This window comes from Capricornis sumatraensis, chromosome 11, assembly GCF_032405125.1.
Source record: "Capricornis sumatraensis isolate serow.1 chromosome 11, serow.2, whole genome shotgun sequence".
Taxonomy (NCBI): domain Eukaryota; kingdom Metazoa; phylum Chordata; class Mammalia; order Artiodactyla; family Bovidae; genus Capricornis; species Capricornis sumatraensis.
Window position 1 is genome coordinate 83,757,779 of NC_091079.1, and position 15,728 is coordinate 83,773,506.

The window sequence follows — 15,728 nt, forward strand, 5'->3', positions numbered from 1 at the left end:
GACAGATAGTCTCTGTCTAAATATATATATGTATCTTGTCTTCATCTACATATAATAAAAGGTGTGGCTATCAATAAACAGCATCACTTAGTTCATTTACTTTGTACATTTGTCTTTTCAGAACTACTTTGTAGATCACTTAGTTCATTTCCATTAAGTTCTTTCAATGAGAAGACTGATTTAGAGATGCACTGGGATGATTTAAAAAAAAAAAAATGGTAAAACTAAAAATATCAGTATAAAATATAATAACCACAGGAAGACTTTAAAATAAAAATGTACCTTCTTCAAGGATGGGTCGTGGGATGACAAACGGAATCTCCTGGAGAGGGTCCATATACTTGTGGCCAGCACTAACAATCTTTATTTGAGGCAGACAGAGGACAAGTGTTCCTGGCATGCTGGTTTGTCCATGGTACCAACTTCTCACTGTTCCAGGAATGTCACCAGATACAATTGTACTAGGAGAAGGCAAACTATCATTTGGGATAAACACACAACAAGACTGTACTTCAAGCTAGAAAAGAAAAAGAGAATAAAAATATTTGGATCAGATTAAGTTTGAGAATAAACAAATCTCAATCACCTAATATATTTACCAGAATACACAGGCAAGCCCAAACAAGAAAATGTCCCATACTTATGTCTTTATGAGTTGATTTTACTAAAGAATACGACAAACGCTGGAAAAGGTATTGTTTCTTGCTACAAATTTGATCAAAAGAGCACAATGACATGAAATGAACACATAGCTGCCTTTCCACAGTTCTTTCCAAGAAACATGATTGAGTTAGAAAATGTGCTGGCAAAAAAAGGTGAGAAAATCCTCCTTTTTTTGCAGTTCATTACATTTTGTTAACACCAACTAAGGCGTTAGAGCTGACTATCATTTTACTGCTTACTTTAAAAAATAAAAAAACCACAAACATCTATTTCTATGTGAATTTGTCCCTTTGTCCTTCATTTTACAGATAGAAATTTAAGAAAAAATACTTTAAATGCTCAGATTATATCTCTAGATAAACATTAAAGAACATGTTAGTAACATAGTAATGAGGAAAATTCAGGAGACTTAAAAATCAGAGCGCTATTCCTTACTTTTATCATATGTTGATTTATTACCTAAATTGTGATTTCATGTGAAATTTTTATGCTTCCTTATCCCCAGTGTACTTACTTAGGTTGCCAGCCCCTAACAGAGTTAATGGCAACCCACTCCAGTGTTCTTGCCTGGAGAATCCCAGGGATGGCGGAGCCTAGTAAGCTGCCGTCTATGGGGTCGCACAGAGTCGGACACGACTGAAGCGACTTAGCAACAGAGTTAAAGTAAGACTAAGCAAGACCAAATAAAAAACTGAATACATCATGAGTACTTAATTCAAAAGGTATGCTTAAGTTAAAGCCTATTAGTCTAAGCTGACTCTATTACAAGGTAATATTCTGTACCTGGCTAGTAAACAGCCCCAACTGCCTAGCATACTTGAATTATTTTTAATAAGATACAAAATGTAACCTGCTAATTTTTATAAAATAATTGGCATATAAAGCTACTACCTGAACTTATTATCTAATAAAAACTAAAATTTGCTTGCTTGATAAATGTTTGGATAGTCTAGCAATTTAAAATAACAAAGAGACTATATTTTACAAAAGATAACTAAGACTACAGTCACAGACGTATTCTTGGGGTTAATATATTCCTTAGTGAGATCACGGTATGTAACAGGTCTGCATTCCTTGATATGATAAATAATTTGCCAGTCTTATAAGTGCACTTACTCATTTTTCCATCAGTATTTCTGTGCATGGATAAACCAATGAATTCAGTGAAGAAAAATATAAGTAAAAATTTACAAAAGTAAGTACATTAGTTCATACAGTATGAAAAATTTTAGTTCTAGAATTTAATCTTGTATTACATGATTTTAAAATGTATATGTTAAGTAGTTCATCACTGACTTAAGATCACAACATTTATAACTTCTGAAATAGAAGTGTATATTGTCTCAAATATGTCACATTTTGTTTCAAATATATAACATAATGCATTAGTGATGCTAAAGTACACAAATTAGAGTGGCACACTGACAGCGTATTCTCCTATATTAATTATGGTTATAAGCTCAAATAATGATGGGTCAGTATTTAACATTTTATTTTAGATACTGATGCTATGTTGACAAATGTTTTCAACAATGTGAGGTAACTAGTTTAATACGTCACTGTATACAATTTCATACATAGATGTCTTGAGAAACAAATTTAAATTGTGCCAAAATTTCCATAATCACAATATATTCTAAGTTTCTACTAATTCAGAAATAAATTATTTAATCAAATCAAAACAACCTGAGAAATGCATATAAAATCAACAGCATATTAACCTGATACACATAACAACATTAAAAAATAAACTTTCTAAAAAATGATATATGTTGTGGGGATCCTTTTAATGATAAGAACTAAAACATATAATCCAAATTGCTCAAACTTGTTATAATGTTACATCTATTATATATACTAAAGCTAACACATAAATCTTTTTACACTTTTAAAATAACTGTTAAACTGTATGTCTAAAATTTTGGTTTTAATGTAAAATGTTGAGTGATTTATGTAAGTGAATATAAATCTGCAGCAGTAAATTTTGCATTAATGTAAGGATCTGACAATCCAAGGGAAAGAAAATGAAGTAATCTGCCAGTAAGAAGTCCTCAAACCAGGGGTCAGATCATGTTCATGGAAACCATCTGGTTGGGACCCTCTGAGCCACACCAAACACAAATGATCTTTTAAAAAAATATCCTATTCATTAATGCATCACAGCTGCACTGAGTGTTACTTCATTTTTCCATGGCAACATCCTTTCTGTTTCAAGGATCTTATTTCAGTTTTGGTAGCAACATGTTCTTTCGCCAATATTGAACACATTCATGTGTTAAAGTGAAGGGATTATTATAAATTCTTGAAGTAGAACCACCTCTATTTTGATTCCTATTAGGTCAAGGGCTACATAGCTAAGTATCACATCCTGAGTATAAACCACTAAAGTAGAAATTATTTGGTATTATTTCAATAAGTGAAATGATTATCATGTAATTTTTCTGAAGTTCCAAGTTCTGTTTTTTCCTGAAATTTCAAGCTGCTTAAGAAGATATATGCCATTGTATACCCGCCATCCTCTACAAGTACAGTTTGGTAACCTTTGATTTTTCTGATGTGTGCCCTCTACAACTGTGATCACAACTCAGTTAAAAAGAAGAAACTAAGACAGGCTTCATTTATGCATTAACCTAAAAAGCATTTTAATTAGCAAACTGTCCATCATATAGACTAACTTTATATAAATGCTTTACAATGTTATACCATATTTTCTGCCCTTTAAAATAATACTATTTCCCAAATGTATTCCTTTCTTCAAAACTTGAAAATCTAGTGATAATTGTATTTAGAAAATTTATACAGAATAAAATGTTCTCTGAATGAATGTATTTACTCCTCAGGACACAGTTTCAAATAAAAAATAAGAATGAAGAAACTATGCAGTTTGTATTTTCATTCACTTTTTCTTTCTTTTATTCATGAATTCTTTAACAGTCACCATTTACTGAGCTCGAAGTCAGGACTATAGAGAAAGGACATAGTTCCAGCATTTAAAAATAGTAATAGCCTTACATAATTTTCACTAGAGCATATAATCTATAATGTCAGACACTGTGCCTATTCTGTTCATGCTAGTCTCAGTACACAGTACTGCACCTAGTATGAAAGAGGTACTAAATAATTGTTAAAGAAGGGAACAAAATTATTTTTATTAGCACCAGATAATTATGTTAATTAAAATAGTTGTTTAATGCATGTTGTTCACCATTTCATTTCACAGACACCTAGTAGAGTGATTAATAAAACTGACTTGTCAGCCAGATGGGTTCAACTCTAGCTGTGGAACCTTTGACAAGCTATTTAATCTTTTCAAGACTTCAGCTTCGTCATCTGTAAATGGGGGGAAATCAGCTTTGAAATAAAGGTTAACATATTAACTGTCACCAAAATGTTTGCTAAATAAAGTCAATGAACATACAATAAGTATCTACTACATGCCAGATCTATATATTAATTCTCAAGGATTTGTAAAAGATGCTCACAATCCTTCTATTTTAAAATGCTATTGGTTTATGGTTTAGCTATTTATGCATACAGAGACCACCAAAATAAGTAGTATTATATTTGCACTATGAAACATAAATAAACTATTGCCCAAACCTTTTCCTATTCTATAAATTCACAATGCATTATGAAACTATTTGGAATATTCTATTTATTTAGTACAAATTTAAATATACACAGTTCAGGACATTAGCTAAAAACCTCAAAAGTGCACCTTGGTTATCTTCTTTCCACAGTGAAATGTTATAAATCTCCATACTTTTCTCATAAATACTTGTCAAGGGGAGACAAGAAAAAAATTCCTAGACTGTAATAAGGATGTCCTCTTTCTAACAAACTATCATGCAACTGATGTCACTTTCTCAATGTCTATAAATAAAACTATAGCCTTCTATGAAAATTTTAAGCATTAAATGTAACTGATTACTTTTAACATTAATGTGACTGACAACTGATATGTCTAGTATCTACTCTTACTTAATCCTGCAGATAAGCCAGGAAGTTCACTGGACTTGAGAACATTAGGTGTATCATGTAACATGATTACTTATACATTACTTATACATCTCTTCTTATACATATATAACTTTATGGGAGAAAAAAAATTCAACTGTTCTAGCTTATCTGACTTTGACACTCATACTAAAATCTTACAGAATGTGGGAAGCTGTCTCCTAAAAGGAATAGAACATTATTAGCAAAAGAAAGAGCTCAGGATCTTTCAAATAGAAAATAAAGTGTCCATGACACCATGCTGTCCATTGTCAGAAACTAGACAAAACTTCCAGGAAATGCCATAGGACAGCAACACAATCTTCAATGTAAAAGTCAAGAAGACTGATTTTGGCAAACACCAGAGTAATGTTCTCCTTCATTAGTGAATCCTGGGCCAGAGTACTTCTATTTTGTCAACTGCATGCCATTGCCAATTATGTCGTTCTGGAACAAAAAATGTAACAGACAGAAACTGTGCTGGTAGGTGAACAGAGGAAAACTACAAAAAACAATGAGTTTATGCTAATCTATCTTGAAAAGGCCCTCCAATCCAAGTTCATTTTAAAAACTGTTCAAGACTACATTTAGTACTATAAAACAATTGAATTATAATAAAGTATGAAATTTTTTCCCATTGAAAAATAAATAGGTTATCATAAATACTGTTGATGTCTTAATCCAATGTACATCTTTCTAAAATAATAAAGTACATGAACTTAGCAAATACCAACTTTGGCTCCAAAATCAACTTTCCAGAAACTGATTTCAAGCACATTTACTTGTTCAAACTTCCATTAAAAGAATAATCCTTTGATGACTTTAAGTTATGGTGTTTTGTTTAATCTGATGACAACTTCAGGGTTTTCTTTTTTATATTTGGCTCATAAAACGTCTTGGAGAGTGGACACAACTCTTTTAAAAACTCAGTTTTAGGGCCTAAATTTTTATCACTGAATCAGAATCTAGCTTTATTCTGAACTTTTTCAGAATATACATACAGTTGAAAATGTCTAAGTATATGGTATGTATAAGACAGGACTGGGACTAGGAGTGAGGTAAGAAAGGTGCCTTGATCATTTTCAAAATAATCTATACAAACTGTAAATCATTTAGTACTCCTTTAATTAAATGTTAATTTATACACAAAAAGCTTAGTCAACAAGGAAGATCAGACTAAACTGTACACTTAAACATGGTTAAGAAGGTAAATGGTATACATGTATTTAGCCAAAATCAAAAACAAAAGAGAAAAAGAGAAACATCAGTATCTTTACTTGTAACTAATCCAGAATGACACACCAGATTAAGTTCACTGTTTGTAAAGCTAATGAAGGCACTGCATCATTACGAAACAAGCCTAAGAACTAAAAGAATCATATAAGAACATGAGAATAGTGAATACCTTAAACATTACTTAATTTAACCATTTCATATTGCAAATATGCAAAGTAAAGCCCACAGCTAACATTAAGAATCTGGTGCTGTTGACAATGGCTCCTTGAACTCTCTGACCTTTCCTCCAACATTTCTGATCTTTCGTTTAGGGTTTTCTTCAAGGAGACTTTCTCTTCTACTGACTACTTTAGAAATGGTATTCACTTGGCCCATTCCTCTTTCAACTTACCATACTTTTTTTAATTCTCCTAGTTTTAACCATCTGTAGATGATTTCTAAAATTATATTTATATGGTGGATCTCTTCCTTAAACTCAATTATGAATATTCAGTGTAAGAGATAACTGGATATCTCATACACATTTCAAATACACATGTAAAGTCAAACTCTCAATTTGCCACTGACCTGAAAGGATGCTGCTCCTATCATATAATCGCATCGCTATCTACCCAAACCAGAAGCTGGAACACCAATTAGATTCCCTCCTTTTATTCTCCAAGTGCATAAGTCACTGGTCTCTGGTGATTTTTACCTTAGGTCTCTCAGGGTTTGCTGTCTAACTTTTCTTATTGTCTAGTGTTTTGAAACCACTGTTCAATAAAATTTGCCCATTTCTTTTTTCATTGTTTGAAGTAGCAAAATAAATCCAGTTCCCGTAACTTCATCCTGGGAAGAGGAGTATGTTTTCCAGAATATCTTACGTTGTGAAGCTTGCATGTATATACTTTTTGTCATTCAGTTGCCCAGTCTTGGATGACGCTTTTCGACTCCGTGGACTGCAACACACCAGGCCTCCCTGTCCCTCACCATTCCGAAACTCACCCAAGTTCATGTCCATGTATCTACTTAATGGCTTACAAATTTTATAAAGATTTCTTACACTTGGAATTTTACCTGGAAGATTTTCTTAGAGCCATCAAATAATCAGGTAACCCTAATACTACCTTTTTAAGCACCCTTTACAATAACTTATCAAAATGGGATCAGAAAAGGATACACTAAACTAGTCCACCTTTCTATAGTATGAGTCGCTCGCTAGACATGACCTAATCTTTGTGAACCCATGGATCATACCCTGCCAGCTTCCCTGTCCATAGAATTCTCCAGGCAAGAATACTGGAGTGGGTTGCCATTCCTTTCATCTTCCCAACCCAGGGATGACCCCAGGTCTCCTGCACTGCAGGCAGATTCTTTACTCTCGGAGTCACCAGAGAAGCCAACGGTTTTCTAGTGGAATGGCTAAGAGAGGATGAGGTTATCGTTATTACAATTACTTATATCATCATGAAATAATATTTAGGACCAAATTAAACCTCAAACAGCTATACAATTTTTATCACTATTATAATCTGGAGAATGCTATTATCTCATCTAATTCTAAAGATCAATAAATATTAATCTGAGATAGTATTCAAATTCATCACAAACCTGGCAGAGCATGCCCTAGATATCCTTTCAATAGATGACATTAACCCTGAAAACTCCACGTCTCTTTTGGATGGCAAGAGTTCTATAAGGGATCTGTCTAAGAGACACGCCCCACAAGATGCTTCAATACAATGGATATTTGTCTTTTCCCTGCTAGACCAAGAGAACTACTATACTTCTTTTGTCTACTCAGGATCTATCATAATATATAATAAAATTGAGTGCTGAATGTGATAATGAATGAAAGAATAATAAATGGAGGGAAAGAAAACATTCTATAATGTATTACTAGGCAACTAGATGTTTAAAAAATTAAATAACCTTATACTGGGGTACTAAAATGGTAACATGCCTCTGAATGTTAAATAAATACTTATATGCAACAAGAAATTTTTAGAAATACAATGTTTATCACAAACTATGTATGTACTTTTTTAACTATGTACTTTTTTTCTCAAAAAGTAAAGGAGGACATATTAAAGAGCAATAGGGCCTTGGAGCTAATCCTCAAATAATGTTACACCTGTTCATCAACTCTAGTGCCATTTCTGAAAAAAGTACAAAGTACCTAATTTTAAAAGGAAACCTAAGTCCCACTACATTAAACTTTTATTTATATACAAACATACTGCATATATATATTTCATACATAAGAAATGATTACAATATAAGCTTATTTTGGTATCAAAGCATTCTCACTAGAATAGAGAAGGAAAATTGAGCAAAAACAAAGGAGTTGTGTTGCCAGGAAGAGAAAGTTGCAGTTAAGAGTCGAAATGGAACAAATTTTTTCTATTAGGATAGATATCAAAAGTTGAGAGAAATCAATATCAAAATGAGAAATTAATATTAAAGATACTTTAAACAAAATCCCATGTTTTAAGTGTCCATTTTTAAGTGACGGGTGTACCTAAGAAGGCATAACAAGGAAAATTAGAAAATATGTCATAATAGAAATGAAAAAGAGAATTTAACAGAATTTGCTGCATGCAGCTGAAGTTGCTTGATGCAATTAAATATAATATGGAGTTTTGAATAGCATTAAAAACAAATAAAAGGGACACCAGCAAAAAATTTTATGGAATTTTAATAAAATATCTACTTTACTTAATAATACTGTATCTTTCTTATCTGCAATCACCCTAGGTGTTTTTTTCAGTCTAACTTTATAGAGGGTTTCGATGGCTAAGTCCAAGATCTCTCGGTAAATGTCACATTGCACTAGAAAATACGAAGGTTATTTAAAAATGTTTGTATTGCTATTTAACATTATCTGATGGTGAAAAGAGAACAGACTGTGTAATTTAAAAACCTTTAGACTACAAAACTTTTGCAGTTTGTTTTATGCCCCTGGATATGTTTTCAGTGTCTCCTAATTTAGAGCCTTGACATACTCCTTTTCCTATTTGGAACCAGTCGGTTGTTCTATGTCCAATTCTAACTGTTGCTTCCTGACCTGCATATAGGTTTCTCAAGAGGCAGGTCAGATGGTCTGGTATTCCCATCTCTTTCAGAATTTTCCACAGTTTATTGTGATCCACACAGTTGAAGGCTTTGGCATAGTCAAGAAAGCAGAAATAGATGTTTTTCTGGAACTCTCTTGCTTTTTCCATGATCCAGCGGATGTTGGCAATTTGATCTCCGGTTCCTCTGCCTTTTCTAAAACCGGCTTGAACATCTGGAAGTTCACGGTTCATGTATTGCTGAATCCTGGCTTGGAGAATTTTGAGCATTACTTTATTAGCGTGTGAGATGAGTGCAATTGTGCGGTAGTTTGAGAATTCTTGGCATTGCCTTTCTTTGGGATTGGAATAAAAACTGACCTTTTCCAGTCCTGTGGCCACTGCTGAGTTTTCCAAATTTGCTGGCATATTGAGTGCAGCACTTTCACAGCATCATCTTTCAGGATTTGAAACAGCTCAACTGGAATGCCATCACCTCCACTAGCTTTATGCGTAGTGATGCTTTCCAAGGCCCACTTGACTTCACACTCCAGGATGTCTGGCTCTAGGTGAGTGGTCACACCATCATGATTATCTGGGTTATGAAGATCTTTTTTGTACAGTTCTTCTATGTATTCTTGTCACCTCTTCTTAATATCTTCGGCTTCTGTTAGCTCCATACCATTTCTGTCCTTTATCGAGCCCATCTTTGCATGAAATGTTCCCTTGGTATCTCTAAATTTCTTGAAGAGATCTCTAGTCTTTCCCATTCTGTTCTTTTCCTCTATTTCTTTGCATTGATCACTGAGGAAGGCGTTCTTATCTCTCCGTGCTATTTTTTGGAACTCTGCATTCAGATGCTTGTATCTTTCCTTTTCCCCTTTGCTTTTTGCTTCTCTTCTTGTCACAGCTATTTGTAAGGCCTCCTCAGACAGCCATTTTGCTTTTTTGCATTTCTTTTCCATGGGGATGGTCTTGATCACTGTCTCCTGTACAATGTCATGAACCTCATTCCATAGTTCATCAGGCACTCTATCTATCAGATCTAGGCCCTTAAATCTATTTCTCACTTCCACTGTAGAATCATAAGGGATTTGATTTAGGTCATACCTGAATGGTCTAGCGGGTTTTCCCTACTTTCTTCAATTTAAGTCTGAATTTGGCAATAAGGAGTTCATGATCTGAGCCACAGTCAGCTCCTGGTCTTGTTTTTGTTGACTGTATAGAGCTTCTCCATCTTTGGCTGCAAAGACTATAATCAATCTGATTTTGGTGTTGACCATCTGGTGATGTCCATGTGTAGAGTCTTCTCTTGTGTTGTTGGAAAAAGGTGTTTGCTATGGCCAGTGCATTTTCTTGGCAAAACACTATTAGTCTTTGCCCTGCTTCATTCCATTCTAAGGCCAAATTTGCCTGTTATTCCAGGTGTTTCTTGACTTCCTACTTTTGCATTCCAGTCCCCTATAATGAAAAGGACATCTTTTTGGGTGTTAGTTCTACAAGGTCTTGTAGGTCTTCATAGAACCGTTCAACTTGCTTATTTAACTTATATGCAGAGTACATCATGAGAAACGCTGGGCTGGAAGAAGCACAAGCTAGAATCAAGATTCTCAGGAGAAATATCAATAACCTCAGATATGCAGATGACACCACCCTTATGGCAGAAAGTGAAGAGGAGGAAAAAACCTCTTGTTGAAAGTGACAATGGAGAGTGAAAAAGTTGGCTTAAAGCTCAACATTCAGAAAACGAAGATCATGGCATCTGGTCCCATCACTTCATGGGAAATAGATGGGGAAACAGTGGAAAAAGTGTCAGACTTTATTTTTTGGGGCTCCAAAATCACTGCAGATGGTGACTGCAGCCATGAAATTAAAAGACGCTTCCTCCTTGGAAGAAAAGTGACGACCAACCTAGACAGCATATTCAAAGCAGAAACATTATTTTGCAAACAAAGGTCCGTCTAGTCAAGGCTATGGTTTTTCCAGTGGTCCTGTGTGGATGTGAGAGTTGGACTGTGAAGAAAGCTGAGTGCCAAAGAATTGATGCTTTTGAACTGTGGTGTTGGAGAAGACTCTTGAGAGTCCCTTGGACTGCAAGGAGATCTGACCCGTCCATTCTGAAGGAAATCAGGCCTGGGATTTCTTTGGAAGGAATGATGCTAAAGCTGAAACTCCAGTACTTTGGCCACCTCATGCGAACAGTTGACTCATTGTAAGAGACTCTGATGCTGGGAGGAATTGGGAGCAGGAGGAGAAGGGGACGACAGAGGATGAGATGGCTGGATGGCATCACTGACTCGATGGACGTGAGTCTGAGTGAACTCCAGGAGTTGGTGATGGACAGGGAAGCTGGCGAGCTGCAATTCATGGGGTCGCAAAGAGTCGAACACGACTGAGAAACTGAACTGAACTAAACTAATTTACAGTCTATGGGAACTTGAAGAGAATTTATGTCTTACTATGGTGTTAAAATTATATAAATCTGAATTATTTTGAATTGTATCACACTGCTTTTCAGGTCTACAATATCATTCTACTTCTCTGAATATTCATCCTATTAATTTTTGACAGTTTGATATTGAAATTCCATATAAAGTCTTAATTTACCTACTAAAAAATTGTAATATATAGTGGAACTGTATGTAATCTTGTTCTGTATTTTCCAAGTCTCCTATAAATGTGTTCTTATACTTTCATCATTTAAAAAAATTTTAAAAAACAAGAAGTAAAATATTAAGAGACGGCCTTGAAAACCTATTATACACTGAGTCTCAGAAAAGAAACTAAAAAACATACCTTTCTAACCATAGTTTTTAGTCCCAGTTTAATGAAATCAAAATACAACTAACTCCTGAGTACAAAGGACTTAAGGTACGGTGCTAAAGAAAAACATGATATGAAAGATAAAATGCTAGAAAGAGATCTAATAATATTAGGATTATTCCTTTTTTACATGAAGTATTATTTGCATCATACTATAATTTAGAACCTCATATGGTGCTATAATTAAATAAGTTCACTGTTATATATATATATATAAATTATAGTAGAAATATGTGTGCTCAAATTAGTTACTCATCTTAAGTTACTAATCACTTCAGTATTTACATTTACTGACTACCACACAATAAACTGTGGAAAATTCTTAAATAGATGGGAATAACAGACCACCTTATATGTCTTCTGAGAATCCTGTATGCAGGCCAAATGCAATAGTTAGAATCGGAAGTGGAACAACAGACTCATTCAAAAATTAGGTAAGGAGTATGTCAAGCCTATGTACTGTCACCGTGCTTATTTAACTTATATGCAGAGTACATCATGTGAATGCCAGGCTGGAATCAAGATTGCTGGGAGAAGTATCAATAACCTCAGACATGCAGATGATACCACCTAATAGCAGATAGTGAAGAGGATCTTAAGAGCCTTTTGATGAAGGTCAAAGAGGAGAGTAAAAAAGCTGGCTTAAAACTCAACATTCAAAAAACTAAGACTATGGCATCTGGCCCCATTACTTCAGGGCAAATAGATAGAGAAAAAGTGGAAACAGTGACAGATTTTATTTTCTTGGGCTCCAAAATCAGTCGATGGTGACTGCAGACAAAAAATTAAATGATGCTTACTCTTTGGAAGAAAAGCGTTGACAAATAGACAGCATATTAAAAAGCAGAGACATCACTTTGCTAACAAAGGTCCATAGTAATCAAAACTATGTTTTTTCCCAGTAGTCATGTACAGATGCGAGAGGTGGACCATAAAGAAGGCTGAATGCCGAAAAACTGATGCTTTCGAATTCTGTTGCTAAAGACTCTTGACAGTCCCTTAGACAACAAGAAGATCAAACCAGTCAATCCTAAAGAAACTCAACCTTGAATGTTCATTGGAAGGACTGATGCTGAAGCTGAAGTCCCAAAACTTTGGCCACCTGACGCAAAGAGCCGACTCATAGGAAAAGACCCTAATGGGAAAGATTAAACGAACGCAAGAGGAGGAGGGTAAGACAGGGGATGCAGTGGTGGATGGCATCACTGACTCAATGCACATGAATGTGAGCAAACTCCAAGAGACAGTGAAAGACAGAGAAGCCTGGCATGCTACAGGTCCTAGAGACACAAAGAGTTGTATACAACTTAGCAACTGAACAACAACAAAATGTACCACAGATTACTCTTCTCAGAAGATTACAAAATAACACATAAACAGATGATGGGTATTACTCATCAGGGAAAAAAGCATAGATTTCATAGGTCATTTAAATAGTAGAAATAATGTGTTAAATCAATCAGTAAAATTAGAGGAGCACAGAACGGTTAGTAAGGCATTATACAGAAAGAGAAGAAATAAAAAACTTAAGTTTATTTTCTTGTGACCACAGAGTAAGCTAAGAATAGATTGAGGTTGACCAACTTCAGAAAAAATGAATAAAACTGAGATACAACTGCCCAGGTATCTCCCTCATTCCCATCAGCAATGTATCTCCCCTGAGATTAAAGATTTTATCATAAGAAAAGCTACATATAGTTAAGTGAATAAATATAGTCATCAGAAGCAAAACCACACCTAGTCTAGTTTGCTCTATCATGCGCCATGGTTAAATGTTAATACAAGGACAGGGTGATATACAATGAAAGAGAACGTAAGGATACAGTCTTTTACTATAGACTAAAGAAAGTAACATTGACTATAAACATTCAGCAACATCTTAGGAGTACTGTCTATTTTCTGCTTCTATAATCAATCTCAATCAATGTAAGTGAAGTCTCTCAGTCATGTCCGACTCTTTGCAACCCCACGGACTGTAGTCTACCAGGCTTCTCCGTCCATGGGATTTTCTAGGCAAGAACAATGGAGTTGGTTGCCGTTTCCTTCTCAAGGAGATCTTCCCAATCCAGGGACTGAAACCTAGTCTCCCACATTGTAAGCAGATGCTTTACCATCTGAGCCACCAGGGAAGTCAATGTAAAGGCACTCAATATCTCCTGCATTCATGGAGTCTCACCTTCCTGTCTCATCTGATGCCATCAATGCATCAGAGGAACCACTAGAGAGGAATACAAGTAAGTCAACAAAATGAGTCACTAGGATAATATTAATAGCATAAGGCCTCATGCTGGCAGAGATTGTAGGACACAGCTGATACCTGTGGACAAAGTCATTTTCCCTTTCAGCTGAGAGTTAAAACAACAACAAAAGAATAAGAAAACATACTTTCTCTCTCCCCCTCTTCTCTTAATTTTATGTAAGTTTCATGCTCAAAAAAGAGAGGCTGTAATAGATTGCCAAAACGCAGGTCACCGGCTCTTGTATTAAATAGTACTTTAAATACAGTAGACCCTAGGACAGCACTGACCCCTCGCAGCAGAAACTCCATATATAACTTTACAGTCTACCCTTTGTATTCACTGTTCTGAATCCACGGGTTTAACCAACCACAGATCACGAAGTACTGAAGTATCAAAAAAAAAAAAATTCATGTATAAATGGACCTGTGCTATTCAAATCCATGTCATTCAAGGGTCATCATGTGAATTAATCATGGTTACATACTAATACCAAGGAATTGGATATGTTTTTAGATGTTATTTCTAAAAAGTGATTTTAAAAGTTTTCATTATACTTATTAAACTGTATTATAGCTAGACATAGATGTTTGGATCACTTTTCTACACAGCATAACAAATTACCACAAACCGAGCAGCTAAGAACTGCACATATGTATTATCTTCCAGTTTATGTGGGTGAAGCATCCTGGTATAATTTTGCAGATCTACCTTGCTCTTTCTTGTTCATAAGGTGGGAGCAATATTCTTCTGCAATTGTCAACATCTCAAACAGAAGTGGAAGGTCCCAAAACTTAGATATTACTGTCTGGTACACATAAAATTCTATAAAGATGCCTCTGTTATCAATCTGTCATATCTTATCTCAAGAAAAAATAGTCTATATGAAAACTTAAAAATGGTTGTGGTACCCTTACCCAGTTCCTATTAAATGGAGGTAAGGATTTAACTGTGTATTTCTATCAGTTAAAACATGATCTGGAAGATGTGTAATTCAGTAAAATTAAATTCTGTACATTTAAAAGTAAAAAGTGGTAAGAAAATTTAGTAACAATAGTTATAATTAATATTTTCATATTTAATATGTAGCTAGGAAAAATAATTAGGTAATCCTTTTAATTCAATTTAAGCTTTTATTTCAGTACTGAAATATGTATGCTACTGGTATATTGACTATTTAAAATATTTCAAATAATGCTTAAAAGAAACAAAAAATGAATTTTTAAAAATTCAAATAACATTTCAAAATTTGCATAATTTTGTAACTTTATCAGGAAGAGCATATGTGTTTCATATCATTGTTATTAATCTACAAAGAGCACCAATAATTTTTATTTAAATTGTGAAAGTGAGGTTGTATACATGAGTGTCACCAATGAGAAAATTTTTATTGATCTTAAAAACACTGAAAATTATTATTTTTTCTTTTTTTTTTTTAAATTTTAAAATCTTTAATTCTTACATGTGTTCCCAAACATGAAACCCCCTCCCACCTCCCTCCCCATAACATCTCTGTGGGTCATCCCCATGCACCAGCCCCAAGCATGCTGTATCCTGCGTCAGACATAGACTGGCGATTCAATTCTTACATGATAGTATACATGATAGAATGCCATTCTCCCAAATCATCCCACCCTCTCCCTCTCCCTCTGAGTCCAAAAGTCCGTTATACACAGCTGTGTCTTTTTTCCTGTCTTGCATACAGGGTCGTCATTGCCATCTTTCTAAATTCCATATATAT

At 34.6% G+C, this 15,728-nt stretch overlaps 1 protein-coding gene across 2 annotated transcripts in view; it reads right to left on the reverse strand.

Moving 5' to 3' along the window:
- The window catches only part of VPS13B (vacuolar protein sorting 13 homolog B), a 779,806-nt gene that overhangs the window by 424,482 nt on the left and 339,596 nt on the right, over positions 1-15,728 (reverse strand). For both annotated transcript variants that reach the window (XM_068984062.1, XM_068984063.1), the window contains exon 22: positions 283-517. In XM_068984062.1, coding sequence (XP_068840163.1) covers positions 283-517 — 235 coding nt within the window. The remainder of the gene's footprint in view (positions 1-282; positions 518-15,728) is intronic.